The sequence below is a fragment of the Cottoperca gobio genome, chromosome 23, assembly GCF_900634415.1.
Source record: "Cottoperca gobio chromosome 23, fCotGob3.1, whole genome shotgun sequence".
In the NCBI taxonomy this organism is placed as follows: Eukaryota; Metazoa; Chordata; class Actinopteri; order Perciformes; family Bovichtidae; genus Cottoperca; species Cottoperca gobio.
In genome coordinates this window covers 14,530,026-14,548,825 of record NC_041377.1, presented here as the reverse complement: position 1 = coordinate 14,548,825, position 18,800 = coordinate 14,530,026, and the positions used below count along the sequence as shown (strand labels likewise).

The following is an 18,800-nucleotide window of genomic DNA, read 5'->3' as shown; positions in this document are numbered from 1 at the left end:
TGACTAGTAAAACAGGCTCACCCAGTGTGTGTTTTTTAATATTCAGCAAAGAAATACAACTTGGAAGTGTGCCTACAAAAAATGAGTAGAGCTAAATAAATGTAATGGTAAAATGTGAAAAGAGTTTATAGATAAATTCAGTATTCACCTACATTCATACAGAGTCAGAGGCTACCATACAAGGACAATTTGGGGTTCAGTATCTTGCCCAAGGACCCTCCTGAGCCACAGCTGCCAGATTGTTCTTAGTCAAGAATCATGGACAAGATTAATCTCATTCAAATGAATCACAATACATGCAAATTAGTTTGTTCATGTTTACAGAAGATCAAACCTTTGTTTTTGTCACGTGTGCAACAAGGGAAGGACCCAAACGCAGGACACAAACTTGGAGCAATAGGTAGGAGGTTTATTGAATGGGTTTCCAGGGAAAGGGGACGGAGGACGGAGAACATCCGGCTCGTGGAGGTGAGGTGGGTAGCAGGCAGGCGGGTGGACAGGAAGCCAGGGATCCTGTAGCACAAAAACCAGTAAGCGTTAATACAAAAAAAACACTCAAGCAGATGTACTTGAATCCACAATTCAAGCAGCCAGAGCCACAAACTACTACTGTAGCTGAGTAGACGATCTAGCAACAAGTGGCTGAAGACTGGGGTTGATATACTGCTGGGTTAATGGATGGCAGGAGTGAGGCCTAGAGCAGGTGAGTTGACTGAACTGCAATCAAGGGAGAGTGAGGGGGCGACACACCCACAACACAGACACATACACAAAGAGAGAAACAAGCATGTGACACAGGGACAACACAAGGAATGACAGGAGGCGTGGCCGTGACAGTTTTGTTAGTTTTTTCATCTTGCATGTGGAACATTTTCTTGTCACCTGACCCTGGCATAACTCTCATTCCCTCATTACATTACAGTTAATTTAGCTGATACTTTTGTCCAAAGCATGGCAATAGAACTCTTTGAGTTAAAATAAAAGCACTATATAAGTCTAATGTATTATTGTTATTATTCCCCACCCCCTTATATAACTCCTTAAAGGGCCTACAAAATGATATTTCGTCAGGGTTATTGGCCTTGGTATATGATAGGGGTTGCATATCTATTGTGAAATGTGCCATATATATATAATTTTAATATTGATGTATTCGTAATAAATCACGATCATAACAGCATAAAAATGACTTCCGCTAACAACAATTGATAGCTGCGCCGAGAGCATCCACTTCGGCAATGTTCGGGCGATGATTCGCTCCCGTCTGTGTCTCCATCTTGAATACTGTGTCTCGAGCTGCTCTGTTTCCACCACGTTAAACTCGCCCGCATGATCTAAATGTCAGGACAGACAGACGAGGACCCAGGAGCGCAGTTTCGAGATCAAGGTCACACACACCAGGGCCGAATGAGGCACGGCAGTAGTACAGTTCAGGGATATTCTAAACTCGTAAGGCAAGTCGGGTTTACCGGGGCTGGAGATCAGAGTAGTAGTAACAGATCACAGATCAGGAGTCAGAGTTGTTGAAGGAAGGAAGGCAGGCAGGCAGGCAGGCAGGCAGGCAGGCAGGCAGGCAGGCAGGCAGGCAGGCAGGCAGGCAGGCAGGCAGGCAGGCAGGCAGGCAGGCAGGCAGGCAGGCAGGCAGGCAGTAATTAGGATGTGTGGACTGTCGCGCTCTTGTATATTGTATATTGAATATGGCATATTGTATTTCGTGCAAGCTATTCGAAATCCTTAGTTTGTGATAGTTGTCATTTTGTTCCACTTGTTACCTTAAACGCAACTGAAATTGTCAATCGTCCATATTATATTAATAAATATCTTTATTTACCATTACCATATGGTTACTCCCTTTTCCCTTCCCTAGCCTAACACTAATATTGCAGAGTATCAAGAGTGCTGACTTGTTGATGATCTCTCGGTCGAGGTTGGTGACACACGTGGAAGCTAGTGGCAGTGACTGTATTGTCTTTAATGTGGGACATCATTATAGTTCTCTGTTAGAGGTGGATGAGAAACAGGTTATAGATGATGTGACCTATGAAAGAGAAAATTCAACAATTCAGTACAATGGAAAAATATAAGTCTTGTTTACTACCTGATCAGAGGGTTGGGTTGACATGACCTAAACTTGATATCACGTTATATGGAAATCTATCTTAAAGAGAAAAGCAGTTACTTTACTCCCCAGTTACTCTGGTTGTTCCACCGTAGCCATTTCAGCAAAAAGAAAAGCGCCATCCTCTTCCTGTTTGAGCAAAATGGTTGACGCACTACCTTTCTGCCGTTCATCGAGCCTTCATTGTCCCCGGAGATCGTACCCTGCAGCAGACAGGAATTGCGTACTGAAAGCGGACTTATAGGGAACCAAGTGTGTTATTAATTTACAGCCATTGCATTGTGCAATCAGCCTTTACTTCATAATGATAAGATAAAGCAAACAACTTGTCTACTGCTACTTTAAATTAATAAATTATGTCAATCCAGCCACTGACAGGTAGATACAAATGAGTTGTTTCCTCCACCAACAAAAAGATCTAACAACACTTTTATTGTATTAAATCACTAAACTTAAAGGTGCTATACTCAATATGTTTTATATTAACAAGGGATGGAATGATGCTCTCATCTGAGGAGTCATTACCAGCTATTTTCAGCTAAATGTAATGTATTTCTTTCCTCAACATAACATGTCTTCAACATAACACTTTTGTTTTCCACGTCATTCGTGCTTCTCATATTTCCAGCACATTAGCTATATGTTCTTCCATTCACTAAGCTCCATTCAGCCTTGGGCTCCTTTTCAAACAGGGTCAAGTCATTACAGCATATGACTTGAATGACTAAGCACACCACAACAATCCCATATAGTCACATGGACGTCCGCAGCAGCGGACCAACCCAGTGAACTCACTGTGAGTGACTTTCTGAGTCAGGGAGTCAGGGTGGCTGGTTCTATAAAATCCAGTCTGGTGGGGTCGGGAGGGGTCAGACGAGTGGCGAGCCATTTTCTGTCGACTGCCTCATGTGTCAGTGTGGCAGTGACACCGTAATGGGCCAGGGTCACCGGCAGTGAGGGGGAGATACTGTGCAGTGTGGATGACGGTAACAATGTTGAGAGAGCGACCTCGGCTGCAACAAAAGAGCAGACTGTTGCTATATGTTCAAGCAAAAAGGGGACAGGATATACTCAGAAACACTTTGCGATGTATCTGATGTCACTTCTGATACTTGCTCCCTGCAGCTTCTACAAGAGGTATGGATTACTGCACACAAATTCCACACAGATTGACGAGTGCAGAGTGATGCATAAACATCAAGGTTTCAAAAGTAAACTTGAATTCCTGGCGTGATTCTGGGAGAGTATTTGTGCCAGTATGTGTGCCAGAGGGCCGAAATAATAATTCTTCACTGACAGTATTTTCAGATGGTGTGTGTGTGTGTGTGTGGGCGGGCTCCAGCCTTGTCCCCACATGGCTCATATGCAACAAAACGGTCAACAAACCTGCTTCCAGCTTGGTCAAAGGAGGAGAATATATGTGTGAATACTCAAGTTTCACAGTCTGATGGACACCGAGTTGGAGGAGGAACGATCATATTTGGAGTAGGTGCACTGTATTCCAGTATTATGGCTGAATCAGATCGCCACAGGAACATCTCCCGAGACATCTCCAAAGTCGTTTTCCCAGAAAGCCCACCTTGCCTACAAACACTGAGCTTCTCTTGTTGTCGTATGAAGGATTTCATTCTTGAAAATCAGGTAGACGAAGCCCAGTGGCATGCGCAGATAGTCAGCCATGGCGCTGACCAGGGGCGTAGCTAGGTTTTTAAGTTTGGGTGGGCTTAGCCCAGAGGTGAGGTAGAGCTGTGTGCACCTGCATGGTAGTACAATCACCATTAAAGGAACTCAGATGGCATGATGATGGAGAAGTAAGTCTGGGAGTTTTGCACTGAGCAAAGCCACTACACACCCATCGTGTTTTGTGCTGGTCATCAATATATTAGTCATGTTAACCAGGTCCATGTTACCTGGCCTTAGTCATGTCGACATGATTTAGGAGTAGGGTGGACTTCCCATCCTCTAGGGGGGTCCGGGGGCATGCTCCCCGGGCAGAATTATTTTAACATTTTAGTGAACAAGTGAATTGTATGCATCTGGTGCACTTTGAGAGCAACATTAAGATGCTAGATCTAATATAACTTTGTGGTCTTGGTAAGGGGAGGGGGCACAACTCTCAAGACTAATATGAAAAATATATCAAAGTATAAAGAATTGATTTACTTGATTTACTCTGAGCCATCTCTCCCCTCCCCCAGGGTCTTAGTGCCCGGTAGATTACATTGTAAAGTATGAAAGGGAGTTTTGGGGCGATTTGGAAACAATATTTTAAAATATCTCTAAAACCGCGTTACGCCACTACACGCGTGTACAATGGCTGGCATCGAGAGTTGCAGGGTTCAAGGTCAGCCCAGATGGTGGTCTCCGCCTCAGAGCAGGACAAAGTATCTGTGAGACACGGGGACAAAGCAAAATCTGATTTTCATTCATTTTAAGGGATGAGTTTCGTAACTTTCTGTATTTTAAACCAACAATGAAGTGATTCTACTAACAAGCATCCTCTGTGTGGCGGGAGTCAACGTGGATCTCCCCGTGAGAGATGAGTAAATATTGATGGTACAAACCAAGTTGTCTTTGACAGTTTATTAATTAATTGTCAAAGGAGGGAACAAGTGCCAAAATATAAAAAACATAAGACTTGTTACTGATTATAAGGAATGTGGAAGTGCAAGGTCCGCCTAGCTGTGTGAATATTCTTCCCATGGCACTATCTCTAAAAGGTGGGAGGGAGGCACACAGTTCTCACAGATATGGACACATGAAGATGCAAGTACAGTACATTCACAGTGGAAATATACTGCAAGGTCAAGGGAACTCTCACAGATGGAAAAATATGAACAGTTTCACAGACGGAGAACAAAGAAGTAAAATTATCATGGAAATTCACTCTAGGGTCAAACCATTCTTGCTCAAAACATACAGTACAATACCTTACAATTCACTTGGTGGAGCTGTGGTAAGATAGACAGTTTATTATAGACCTATTGCCCTGGCCAAAAACGTATGCCGTGTGTGCATTAACAACGTCAAAACGACTGAACAACTTCGAATTAAAACGGGTTAATGCACCAAATCTGCCCAACAAATGCTCTATTTACACCTGTTTCAGGGGAAGTTTACGCAAAGGTTATACTTATAACAATAATAATTTAGTAAAAATGAGGTTAACCTAAAATGAATGAGTGTTTGAAGGTGCAATACAGTGACAACACGGGCCAATTTGTGCCGCTGCAATCCTAAACTGCCCCCGGGGTTAAAACACATATTTCAGCATTCAGTTATCAGTCAAGAAGGAAGAGTTAAAACGACACCCATTGTCTTCTACCAGCATAACAGTAATCACTCCTCCTTACACTTTGTTGGAAGTTGGCTTAGAGGACCTCTACTCAAACCTTTTACCCTCCTCAAAAAGGCAATACAGGTAATTAAAAATGCATCATTCTGATCATTATTATGAGAGAATACACACATATATATATATATATATATATACACATGTATATTTTCATTTTCTTTTTATCTTGGAAGAAAAAAGGACAAGTAACAGAGTTTCTGTTGTTTTTAAAAAAATATTTATTTACTGTAAGTTTGAATTGATTGTGATATTTTTTGGTTTATTGGAAATTGTTCGGACCAATACTGGTATAACAATAAACACGAGGAGCAGAATTGCAAATGAAGATTTAGCAGTTGTGTGAATTCAGAAACTTTACAGTAGAGATATTTATGTTCTGATCACACACTGTTCAGAAAATGCACATTTATATTTTCTTAATAAGATGTGCTTCTAAATGTTCAGCTTGCAGCTTGGATTTACATTGCTATACTCATAATTATATATAGGCTGATATGCACGATAATATTAACAAGAGGCAACTGTGTAAATCTCCAAAGGATCCCCAAGAATCTGACAACTTTCTAGATTTTATTCTTGATTTTTCAGTCATAAAAAACACACAAAACACCTACAAATATTACTACTACTATTACATGGCATGAGTTATCACGCAACCTGTGGGGAAAAAACCCTGTGTTGAACAATGTGTGGAGAATGATCTTGCAGGAGGTTTATTAATGTAACATTCAAAATGTATGTTATGTATGTGTGTCTATGATGGATAGCCAAGTTCTCTTGAAAAGTTTCCATTGAAGGGAGAAGAGCAGAATCCCCAGCAGATGTGTGACTATGTGACAGAACCAATGTCTGAGGCCTGGCCCACATGTACACAGGTTGTTTAAACGCCGCTACAAATATTCAACACTCCCATGACACAGACCCCACAGCCAACGTCCTTGGTTTTGGATGAGGCGTTTGTCTGCGTGTCTTAAATAGATGTTATGCATATTTGATAGCATAGGACACACACACACACAAACACACACACACACACACACACACACACACACACACACACACACACACACACACACACACACACACACACACACACACAGTCTCTGCTTTACTTATATGGGCCTTCTCTGTCTCTTTGGGCTTTGGAAGTCATAATATGCATTTTCTTTTTTGCTTTACAATTTTCTGACATTTTGTGGACCAAACGATCCAATCCGTTTAATGAATGAATGAATGAATGAATCGTTGTTGGGACTGTCTGATCATCTATGTGTCATAAAATCTTTTACGACTTTGTATGTATCAACTTCAGTATTAGCACATACTATGAAACCACAATTTTCCTTAGCTGCAAAACCTATAATCATATTGCATTTATTTCATGTAGTTAGTCACTGGCAGAGTTACTTTTACATTTATTTATTTATATGACAGTATACTGCAAGCAATCCATGCTTAATGGATGGGGATGAAAGATAAATGTTTGTGTCTTTTCCCCACAGACACTGAAGGATGGCGGTAAATTGGCCAGGACTGATCTCCATAGGAGTGTTTTACTTGATCGTACTGGGCACGGGTATCTGGGCATCCAGAAAGGCCAAACACGAGTCGAAGAAGTGCTCCGGGAAGATCAGTGAAGTTGCAATGGTTGGAGGGCGGAACCTAAACCTCTGGGTCAGCATCTTTACTATGACAGGTAAATAATAGATCCTAGTTACCGGTACTGAATGGGGCCTCAAATGTTCGTAATAGCAGATCATTCTGGGACTTTTATTTTGAAATCAGCGGACTCAAAGCAAATGTTTTCACATTTTTAATTTGTAATTCTATCAATTTACAAATGGTGGACCTCGTTTCATTCATTCTTTAATGTATCCTGATGTTTTGCAGCTACTTGGGTGGGAGGTGGCTACATTTTGGGTACTGCTGAAGTTGTCTACGATCCAAAAAAGGGCTTGGTGTGGGCCACCGGACCCATCGCCTTTGCCCTTAACTTGATTATAGGTGAGTGAGGTCAAATACAACTGCTCAGCGTCAACTGCAAAATAATAATACTAATAAATTGTATTTATAAAGCGCCTTTCAAAGCTAAAAGCAACCTCAAGGCGCTAAAATGCAGGACAACAACAACAACAACATAAGAATTTACGGAAAGGCTTTTGTGAAAAGAAAGGTTTTTAGGCTCTTCTTGAAGGAGTCGGTGGTCTGTGGAGCCCTCAGGTGTTCTGGGAGGGAATTCCACAGGTGAGGAGCGGCAGAGCAGAAGGCCCGATCGCCCATGGTGCGGAGCTTTGTCCTGGGGGGGTGGAGCAAAGTTTTTTTAGAGGAGCGGAGGTTGCATTATGGAGGTTTGTTGGTGGAGGAGTTCCTTGAGGTACGGAGGAGCATTTCCATGTATGCACTGATGGGTGAATAGGGAGATGTCGTATTCTATCCTGAATGCGACAGGAAGCCAGTGGAGGGAGTGGAGAATGGGTGTGATCATCAGGATCCTGCTGATACATAGTGAACACTATCTTTCCCAGAGATTACATTAACAGCTAATATATTTTGTCATCCGCTTGTGTGACTTCAGGTGCACTCTTCTTTGTCAAACCTATACGGTCAAAGAAGTATTTCACCCTCATGGACCCATTTCAGGAGAAATATGGCAACGCTGTAGCTGCTGTTCTCTTCATTCCCGCTCTCATAGGCGATATCTTGTGGATATCATGTATTCTTGGTGCACTGGGTAAGACCAAAACAACCTTAAATGTAAATCTTTTGCGATCTTGATAGTAGTTCATCTATTGTGTCTATAAATACGCATTATTTTCAGATAACAATTTTAAAATAGTGAAAATGATATGCCATCAATTTTACTTTGTTGTTTCAGAGTGTGAGTTTTGTAAACGTAGTGCATGCCTCACTCTGGATGCATGTTTGTGGTTACAGGAGGGACGGTAAGCGTTGTCATGGATATCCACTCATCGCTGGCTGTGGGCATCTCCGCTGCTGTGGCAATTCTCTACACGTTAATGGGAGGACTGTACTCTGTGGCCTACACTGACGTCATCCAGCTTAGCTTCATGCTCGTCGGCTTGGTACGAACATGACATTTATGGGAAAATTCTAAACATTTAAATGCGAGACTTTTAGCCCGGCGGCGTGGCTCTTGGCAGTATTGGTCCGTGTCAACAATTATTGGTTGATTGCCGTGACATTTTGTCAAACTATTCATGGTCCCCAGAGGATGATTCACACTGACTTTGGTAATCCCTTGACTTCATCAGGTTGATATTTGTGGTTTAGCGCGCAAATTACGATAAAACTAATTTGGGAAATTTTAAAGCTGCTCATCATCGTCGTTGTGAGCGTGTTGCGGTACAATGCTGACACTAGCATGTGTGTCTTGCTAAATACAGCTGGTGAGGCTGTAGTTGTGTTTACATGATGTGGCAGTGGGGTGTGGTTAGGGCGCCGGCTGCTGGGGAGAGACAGGAGTGTCCCAGCTGGAGGCCAGACAGCTGAACGGAATCAGGTAATCAGTCACATAATAAATGCACGGTGATGGCCTGGTTCTGTTCTCTTGCAGTAGGCTGGGTTCCCGAGAAGACGGAGACGCTTGGTGAGCCACGACGCAGCGCAGCCTGGAGAGCAGCGGATAGCCGAGCGACGGACAGGAGAGCTGTGCCTGTAATAGAAAGCTTACCTGTGTGCCAATAAAGCTGTGTGTGTGACACTACACCTCCTCTCTGTCAACCTTATCCCTGACTGTGGACAAGAGTCTCCACAATGATATGGTGACTGGTGGGGCTGTAGGGAAGAGGCATTTGATTTTTTTCTTAGCGGGCCCAATGTTAATATAATAGGTGGCGCTGGCTGGAGTGTATGGAATTTCCCTGATCTTGAAAAAACATAGATGCAGACAGTTATTGACAGTTAATATATTTAGCAGCCTAGGAAATGAAACGCACGCTTTCGAACCAGCACTGACAACCAGACCTCCCTATAGTATGTCATTTTCCTAGAATCTAGGTAGGCCCGCCATAGTTTCATAATGAACTGTGGATAATTTCACACTTCCTCCCACACGAGCGGGTCAGAGACAGCTGCTCATGTGGGAGGATCCTTGGCTGGCCCTGTCCTCCATGTGCGCTGTGACAAGCTTTGGTAGGACGGCAGACTATTTGCCTGTCATCACCATTCACATAGAACATGCAACCAATGTGTGTCAGATTGATGCATTAAACTTATATTTAACTTATTATATAGGGTGATTATTCCTGTATTTGTTCAGTTCTCTGGGAACCATCACCTTATCGTGGTGGAGAGGTTTGTGTGTCCCTATGAACCTGAGAGCTGTGTTGTCTGGAGCCTAGTGCTCCTGGTAGGGTCTCCCAAGGCAAATTGGTCTCAGGAGAGGGGCCAGACTAAGAATGGTTCAAAAACGACTTCATGAAAGAAAGGGAAAGGAAAGGAGAGACCCTGCCTGGAGGAAGCCCGGGGCCCCAGTCTGGAGCCAGGTCCAGAGGGAGGGCCCGATAGCGAGCGCCTGGTGGCCGGGATTGCCACGGAGCCCGGTCGGGCACAGCCCGAAGAAGCTACGTGGTGCCTCCCATCCATCCATCCTGTGGGCCCACCACTCATGGGAAAAACCGCTGGGGTCAGGTGCGCTGTCACACGGGTGGCAGTGATGGTCAGGGACCTCGACGGACCAGACCCGGGCAGCAGAGGCTGGCTCTGGGGACGTGGAACGTCACCTCTCTGTGGGGGAAGGAGCCGGAACTAGTGCGGGAGGTGGATCGCTACCAGTTCGATCTGGTGTGGCTTATCTCTATGCACAGTCTTGGCTCTGGAACCGTACTCCTGGATAGGGGTTGGACTCTATTCTTCTCCGGAGTTGCCCAAGGTGTGAGGCGTCGGGCCGGGGTGGGGATACTCACTAGCCCCTGGCTGAGCGCCGCTACATTGGAGTTTATCCCGGTGGACGAGAGGGTCGCCTCCCTACGCCTTCGGGTTATGGGGGGAAAACTCTAACTGTTGTTTGTGCCTGTGCCCCAAACCGCAGTTCTGAGTATTCGGCCTTCTTGGAGACCCTGAATGGAGCCCTGCAGGGGGCTCCAGTAGGGGACTCCGTAGTCTTGCTGGGAGACTTCAACGCACACGTGGGAAACGATGGAGACACCTGGAGAGGCGTGATTGGGAGGAAGAGCCTCCCTGATCTAAACCCGAATGGTCGTTTGTTGTTGGACTTCTGTGCTAGTCATGGAGGGGGAAGCGAGGAACCATCCAAGCTGGCTGGAGCACTTTGAGGAACTCCTGAATCCGACTAACACGCCCTCTATGGTAGAGGCAGAGCTGGAAGCTGATAGGGGATCATCGTCAATTTCCCTGATGGAAGTCACTGAGGTAGTCAAACAACTCCACAGTGGCAAAGCCGCAGGGGTTGATGAGATCTGTCCAGAAATGCTGAAGGCTTTAGGTGTTGAGGGGCTGTCTTGGTTGACACGCCTCGTCAACATTGCGTGGATGTCTGGGACAGTGCCTAGGGGTTGGCAGACCGGGGTGGTGGTTCCCCTATTTAAAAAGGGGGACCAGAGAGTGTGTGCCAACTACAGGGGTATCACACTTCTCAGCCTCCCTGGTAAAGTCTACTCCAAGGTACTGGAAAGGAGGGTTCGGCCGGTAGTCGAACCTCTGATTGAAGAGGAACAATGCGGATTCCGTCCTGGTCGTGGAACAACAGACCAACTCTTTACTCTTGCAAGGATCCTGGAGGGGGCCTGGGAGTACGCCCATCCGGTCTACATGTGTTTTGTGGATCTGGAGAAGGCGTATGACCGGGTCCCCCGGGTGATACTGTGGGAGGTGCTGCGGGAGTATGGGGTGAGGGGGTCACTTTTGAGGGCCATCCAATCCCTGTACGCCCAAAGCGAGAGTTGTGTCCGGATACTCGGCAGTAAGTCGGACTCGTTTCCAGTGAATGTTGGCCTCCGCCAGGGCTGCGCTTTATCACCAATCCTGTTCGTGATTTTCATGGATAGGATATCGAGGCGTAGTCATGGAGGAGAGGGGTAGCAGTTCAGTGACCTGAGGATCTCATCGCTGCTCTTTGCAGATGATGTGGTCCTTATGGCATCATCGGTCTGTGACCTTCAACAGTCACTGGATCGGTTCACAGCCGAGTGTGCAGCGGTTGGGATGAGGATCAGCACCTCTAAATCTGAGGCCATGGCTCTCAGCAGGAAACCGGTGGATTGCCTACTCCGGGTAGGGAATGAGCCATTACCCCAAGTGAAAGGAGTTCAAGTACCTCGGGGTCTTGTTCGCGAGTGAGGGGACGATGGAGCGAGAGATTGGCCGGAGAATCGGAGCAGCGTCACCGTTGTGACGAAAAGAGAGCTGAGCCAGAAGGCAAAGCTTTCAATATACCGGTCGATCTTCGTTCCTACCCTCACCTATGGTCATGAAGGCTGGGTCATGACCGAAAGAACGAGATCACGGGTACAAGCGGCCGAAATGGGTTTTCTCAGACGGGTAGCTGGCGTCTCCCTTAGAGATAGGGTGAGAAGCTCAGCCATTCGTGAGAGACTCGGAGTAGAGCCGCTGCTCCTTTACGTTGAAAGGAGCCAGTTGAGCTGGAGGATGTGGCCCGGAGAAGGGAAGATTGGGGTTCCTTACTGGAGCTTTTGCCCCCGCGACTCGATCCCGGATAAGCGATAGATGATGGATGGATGGATGGATTGTTCAGATCGCAATATAAATCACTTTTGTTTTTTGCAATGTCAGTTTTTTGCAATATCATGTAACCCTAATGGTTGGTGGCAATGTGAGTACTATTTTTATATTGATAGAACTATGCAGGACTGATACTGTTTCCCTCATAATTTCAGTGGCTCTGCGTGCCTTTTATACTGGCAAGCCCCTCCTCTGCTAACTTTACTGTTGCTGCAGTCACCCAGCTGCACCAGAAACCATGGATTGGCACGCTGGAGCTCGAAGATGCAGGTCGCTGGCTGGATGACATATTACTATTGGTAATTGACACCAATAACGGCTCCTAACTACTTATTGTAGTAAGGCAATTTCACTAACAAAAATCTCTCTCAAGTTGTAAATATGCAATATCAAGAGAGACTACACTGTGACTTTAAGTGTTTCATGTAAAACCATTCCCTCTACTGGAGTGTCATGTAATGTTTTACCAACATTAACTTGATTTTCTCATTCAAAGGCCATTGGAGGGATCTGCTACCAGGCTTTCTACCAGAGAATCCTGTCTACAGCCACTGAAGCCCAAGCTAAGATCACCTGCTATGTTGCAGCAGTATTATGCCCGATCCTTGGCATCCCGTCACTTATAATTGGGGCAGCGGCGGCATCTACCGGTACCTAGATCTTCCTATTGTCTTTGCTGTCTTTGTCAGTCTTGGAATGAGCATTTTTGTAGTACTATAAGTAGGAGAAACACAATTAACTGTTGTAATTACATATGCTTACTGTCTGTCAGACTGGAACCAGACCTCCTACGGTTCACCCAGCCCGTATGAAGAGGGCAAAGCTGGTATGATCTTGCCAATCGCCCTGCAGCATCTTTGCCCTTACTACGTCTCACTGGTTGGTATGGGAGCACTTGCCGCTTCTGTGATGTCTTCAGTTGACTCCGCACTCCTGTCTGCTGCCTCCCAACTGGGCCGAAATATCTTCAAGAACATCATCTACAAAGAGGTAACATCTCGCGTGACCTGCTCACACCGCGGCATCTTTAAATGGCCGAATACATGCGTAAATACAATTAAAGACGAAGAGTTTACAGCCGTGCTTGTGGCTGTAGTCAGGCCCAGGAATGCTTTGATAAGCAGGTTTTATGTGTACCATGTTACGCTCTTAGAACGTTAGCTAACATTTGCTAATTAGAACAAGACACAAAGTGCAGCTGTCATTTGGTGTGTGCTTATTTAGTGGCTAAATGGCTAAAACATTAGCTTATTCTGGCTTCTTTTTGCTGCTTTTTTACATCATTGTAAAACATATCTTTGCATTACAACACAAGTAATTTAAAGTAACTTAACTTAAACTTAACATTGCAGAAGGCACATTGGACAACATTGGTACATTGGGTATGATTTAAACTTTGCACTAATGTCAGTGTATTTGTAGTAACTTGGTTAAAACACACAACACTGACGTGGTTCTCTCACATTTGTATTGTAGAACATCAAAAATCAACATTACGGTTCAATAAAAGTAACTTCATGGCTTTATAACAATGATTTCCTCTATTGCAGGCATCAGAAAAAATGATTCTTGCAGCAATTAAAGTGTCAATCCTCCTGTGTGGAATATTGGGAGCAGGCCTGGCCATGACCACGAAGTCTGTTCACGTGTTCTGGATCGTCAGCGCAGACGTCTTGTACTCCATGATGACTCCCCAGGTAACATGCACCTTCTACTTATCTCGGTGGGTGAACCACTACGGCGCCTGCTCTGGCTTCGTGTTCTCACTAATGCTGAGGATTTTGGTGGGAGAACCTTTGATAGGCCTTCCTGACCTGCTGCCCCTGCCGTTGGACAAGATACAGGAGGACGGTCGCCGATACCGCTTGTTCCCTTTTCGCACCGCGATCATGCTCCTCACCATCGGGACCATTCTGCTAACGTCACGTCTCGCTGTGTGCCTGTCTGAGAGGGGGCTGCTGAAAAAAATAAGTGACGCGGAACAAGACACAAACACCACACGGCACCAGTCCGAAGAGACGAGGAGGAAGAGTGGACTGAATGAAGAAGATGTTCCCTTATCGTCTCCGTGCAAAGTCATTCCTACAGCGTGTGGGTGATCTCTGAGAGTTGAAGATTCTTTCACTGACTTATTGATACTTGTTTTGTGTAAACTGAACAAATACAATATGTGGTTGTGTGTAGTTCCTTTCTTATAGGGTCTTATATTCCTTTGAAAGTAGCGAGGGCTCATGGGAGTTGTTGTCTTCACCAGCAATCGAAAATGTTTCTTGGCTTTCATTTCCAAATAGCTCATATATCCTTTAAATGTAGAAATAATAAGAAAAACAACATTTGGTATCGTCAATTTCGTGTTTATTTAATGCTAGCTCTAAAGCAGACGTTAGCATGCTAACATATCATGAGATTTTCTTTGAAATGTGTCAAAACGTCATTTCCACCACTTTGATTATTGTGATGGAAATGACAATTTGAGTGTTATGGCTCATATCAGTGAAAATAATGTATGTTAAATTAAATGTCAGTGGGGTAGGGGTAGTCATATACGTGGGAGCAATTATTTTCAATAGTGTTCAAAACTTGATGCTGCAGATTTCTTCATCTCCTTTGCTACAGACCTCCTCATCCTCACTGTAATCAAACTCCTGTAGAGCAGGTCTGATGCTCTGAAGCGACTTCCCTCGAGTTCTGCTTGTGAGGAAGAGATGGTCTCGGCAAAAACATATTCTGAGTTTGAGAGCAGCTTGTGAGGAGATATAAAAAAATGTTATAATATGAGATAGCTGCAAACACGCACAGTTATGTTGAGGTGTACGTTTAATGTTTAGAGTCAAGACACCTCACAATGTCACAGAGTACCTGCATACTCAGAGGGAATATTCAGGACATGTATGTTTGTATGTGTGCACTGTTCCTCGTAGAATCTGGTGCTTTTTTAGCATTTACCCTGATTTTTGCTTAGAAACAATGACATGCATCTTTTTCTTTTTTACATTTCAATGATCACAAAAGATTTAAACAAAGTCACCGGTTTAATATCTGGTATAGGCAAAAGATTATCCAGTGTGGAGATGAATTTCCATACGAATGTGTGCGTTGTGGCCTCATTCTGCTGACCATGAGCAGGATGTGAACAATTCCTGTTAAATGGTGTCAATAGCAAATAAACACACAAATAAACTTATGTGTTTTCATTTGATGCAGAACACCAGGTGTAACATTAAAAGTATGAAGTAGGGTGCCACTTTTAGAGCAGCTGAATTAAAATAAAATAAATATAAAAGAGTCCGATTGGTACATTTAATTACACAGGAAATGGAGCTACGGTCGCAAAACCAGAAAAACTCTAAAACCCTGAAGTGGTTTGACGCCTCTTCCTGCATCTTCACTGAAGAGCAGATGGAAGGAAACATCAATTAAACATCAAGGAGAAGACAGAAATCCTAAGGGAATAAAAAGGAGTCATAAAGCAGTTAAAAGGGCACTCAGACTAAAACACATGGGGGTCCATACTGAGTGTTAGAGTTAGGCTTCGGGCAAAGTGAGGTGGAGCTCCATGGACAGCGTCCTCAATGATCTCTCCCTTCGGTCTCTTACAGAGAAGGGAAAGGTTCTTTTTAATTGTGTGTAAATACGTTTTCCAAAATGAATGAAAAGTGGACTCCGACTATAGACTGAGACTAACCTCCTGATCACAGGTCAAAGGTTCAAAGGTCAGTCCATGTGTTCCCAAACAAATAGTCATTATATTTATCAGGGTTCCTAAAACTTAAAAGGAAGGTTAAGACTTTTTAAATACCACTGGGTAGAAATTTAAGACTAACTTAACAATAACCAAAATTGAAGGGGAAAAAAATAACATTAATTTCTTAAGCATACAACATAAAGTATTTCTCCATGTCGTTGACAAGACGGTGACTCTGCAAACAAACACAATATGAATGTTAACAATTATTTCCAGATTTTTTAATTGCATTATACTTCCCATGTTAGCATTTTTAAGAGTTTTGAAAAATTGATTTAAGACATTTTAATACCAATTAAGGCCTTATTTTTAGATTAATGAATTCAATGCCTTTTTAGACTTTATTTTATTTTAGCACAGACTACTATCTACTTTTCTCAGAAAGGCCACATTTATTTTTCAAAAATAAAAATACAGATCACATACTGCATCACACATTTACAGAAAAGCATGTGACTAATTTGACTACAGCAGTTAACAAGTCCACTGTTTCAGAAAGGTCTTGCTGGAACGTCTGTAGAAACCAAGGTCCCTTCTGTTCCTTAATCTTTCTCTACTTTTGTTTCAGCAGTTTTATGTTTTGACCTGCACTGGCTGGCAGTTTTACCAGAGCCCTGAGCGGCGAGCTCGGAGCTCAGCTGATCGAAGCGGCTCCTGGACGCTCCCCTTTGCCCATCGGCTGAGCAGCACTTCATCTGATGTCCAAACAGCCCGCAGCGCATCTGTTGAAAGCATTGTAACTTAGTTAAATACGGTGACAGCGCTCAAAGATGCCGATAAAAAGGTTAGTTTTAAAACAACATACCATGCGGATGAATCCCCCTCTGTAGAAGTCTCTTCACCGGGGCCAAGGACACTGTCCGAAACAGAAAACCAGTCGTTTCTAACATCCCCCCCCCCCCGTGTGGTTCCGCTTCCTGGATTTTCCTGTACTCCTCTTTAAGGTTATTCCCTGATGTGTGGTCTTGTTAAACCTCACCAATCACTGCTGATAAAAGACTTGATTGTGTGTTGCTGTGGTGAGAAGTGGTTTCTGAATGTTTGGCTGTGCCCAGAAGGTCATCAGCACTTGGACTTCATCAGGCAACCACTGAGTTTCATCTGTACAAAAAGCAAAATAGAAAGAAAATATATATAAATGACAAACTGACAGACATTTAATGCTTACGGGGGTTTCAGTGCATGGCTTGTCATTCATTTAATGATGATGAGATGATATATCTGTGACCTTGAGGGCTTCTCTGGTCTGGCGGAAGTATATAACATGCAATATATCACAATCTATATTTTCACAATCAGATATTGACTGTTTTTCCTCTCTTGGTCCAACAACACAAGCTGGGAGCTGAAGCTGGACAAAGATTTCTCCTTCTTTGTACATAAAAAGAAGCATACATATCAAGCAAAAACACATTTACCCTCATGCTGTTTTTTTTTAACTTTTGGGGTGAACTGTCAATTTAAGCGAAACAGAAACACAATCTTCAGATGGCGACTGCTAACCATAATTTTTTCTGGTTTCTAATTGTATTTCTTACTTACACTCAGTGCCCTCATCCAGGACAGACTGTGGCTGACTGAGAAGCGATGGCGCTGTTGTTTCTGAACGTAAGAACTGAGGATCAGCCATGATGCCAAAAAAGATTGGATTTTTTCTTGAATTTACTGATATTATCCCCGGGACATAAGGTCAAGGCTCTGCCAGTAAAAACAATAAAACAACCCCAAATCACAGAGATGCCGATTCACACAGGACTAATCCCATCACATGACCCCTGTGTTAGGCTAAATATGGTAGGTCATTTGCGGAGACAACCTCCACAATTATTACATTACCAAAGTGCTAATAGTAGTCCCGTGCGAATAGGCCTTATGAGACTTATTGTACATTGTGGTTAGCATTTACTGCATTATGTATTCGTACTAATTGTGTCTTATACGGTTTGTGTTTAACTACCAATAAACTGTAGGTAAACCTAAACGGCAACAGTTTGACACATGTTTATCTGTAACGTTACATTTTCCTTGATATTTTTTATGCAAAAACCCAGGTGAAAGATTAAACCAATGTGAATGTTTGGTTGATGGAAGACCATGCAATTCATACTTTATATGACTTTTATTCTATTAGAACAGCAAAGACTCCCTACCCGTTTCCACGTCTGAATTCAGGGATCATGGTGGATGACTGTTCTGTCTCATGGTAGCCTCCATTGCGTCATAGAACTTGAAGCCATACTTCTTTCACTGTGTTGTTTTACTTTCCTGTTTTCTTGTTTCAGCTTCTTTATCTTCTCCCTGCACTGTTTCACAGAGCAACTCATCGCCATGGCGGCCAGTCGACCTGACACTTCCCTGTAGACTTTCTCATATTGAAATGTTTCCTCCAGTCCTGTATTTCTTCCTCCAACTACACTGCAATAAGTGCCTCAGTCTCTTCATGAGACCAGTACACCGCAGGCGCCATGTCCGTTTCTTTCTTTTTATAATTAAACCAAAAATAACTACAGAAGTGGTAGTGGATGCTGAATGTTTTGATTTTTTTTTCTTCAAAATGGCGCTCTTACCTCTTGTCACCTAAATGACGTTGTTATGTGAGCCAATCAGGTGACTGCTCATGATGAGCCAATCAGGTGACCGTTAAGGTGAAACTGAATGCCTGATAACGGTCTGGCTCGCATAGCAGGAACAGTAGAAATGGACTCTGCTAGCGCTGAATTGGTCTCGCTAAATGCACGCTATTTATAGACTTAAAGGATGCCGTCAACGAGAAATATGTCAACACAGAGTCTCCACTAAGAAAGTCAAAAATTGTCAACATATCCAATAATTTTGAGTACCGATAGTTTGACTAACGAAAC

General features: G+C 43.6%; 1 protein-coding gene and 1 long non-coding RNA gene across 2 annotated transcripts; one reads left to right on the top strand and one right to left on the bottom strand.

Annotated features, from left to right (window-relative positions):
* The first annotated feature begins 5,473 nt into the window (after positions 1-5,473).
* Positions 5,474-15,529, top strand: LOC115028577 (high affinity choline transporter 1-like). The gene is made up of 9 exons (XM_029462447.1): positions 5,474-5,540; positions 6,977-7,170; positions 7,365-7,478; positions 8,050-8,205; positions 8,409-8,557; positions 12,350-12,493; positions 12,691-12,844; positions 12,967-13,184; positions 13,745-15,529. Exons 2-9 carry the CDS (start codon positions 6,987-6,989, stop codon positions 14,291-14,293), a joined length of 1,668 nt encoding a protein of 555 aa, XP_029318307.1. The 5' UTR covers positions 5,474-5,540; positions 6,977-6,986; the 3' UTR covers positions 14,294-15,529.
* A 609-nt stretch (positions 15,530-16,138) lies between these two features.
* Positions 16,139-18,484, bottom strand: LOC115028578 (uncharacterized). The gene is made up of 3 exons (XR_003834577.1): positions 18,090-18,484; positions 16,745-17,040; positions 16,139-16,661 (listed from the first exon to the last, which is right to left on the bottom strand). It is a non-coding gene; the product is annotated as an uncharacterized LOC115028578 (long non-coding RNA).
* Positions 18,485-18,800: the final 316 nt, after the last annotated feature.

What these genes read in the sequence shown, in the direction of transcription:
- LOC115028577 (XM_029462447.1), top strand. Translation starts at nt 6,987, where the DNA reads ATGGCGGTAAATTGGCCAGGACTGATCTCCATAGGAGTGTTTTACTTG. An exon ending in ATGTATTCTTGGTGCACTGG is followed by an intron (nt 8,206 to 8,408) that starts GTAAGACCAAAA and finishes TTGTGGTTACAG; the next exon opens with GAGGGACGGTAAGCGTTGTC. An exon ending in GCTTCATGCTCGTCGGCTTG is followed by an intron (nt 8,558 to 12,349) that starts GTACGAACATGA and finishes TCATAATTTCAG; the next exon opens with TGGCTCTGCGTGCCTTTTAT.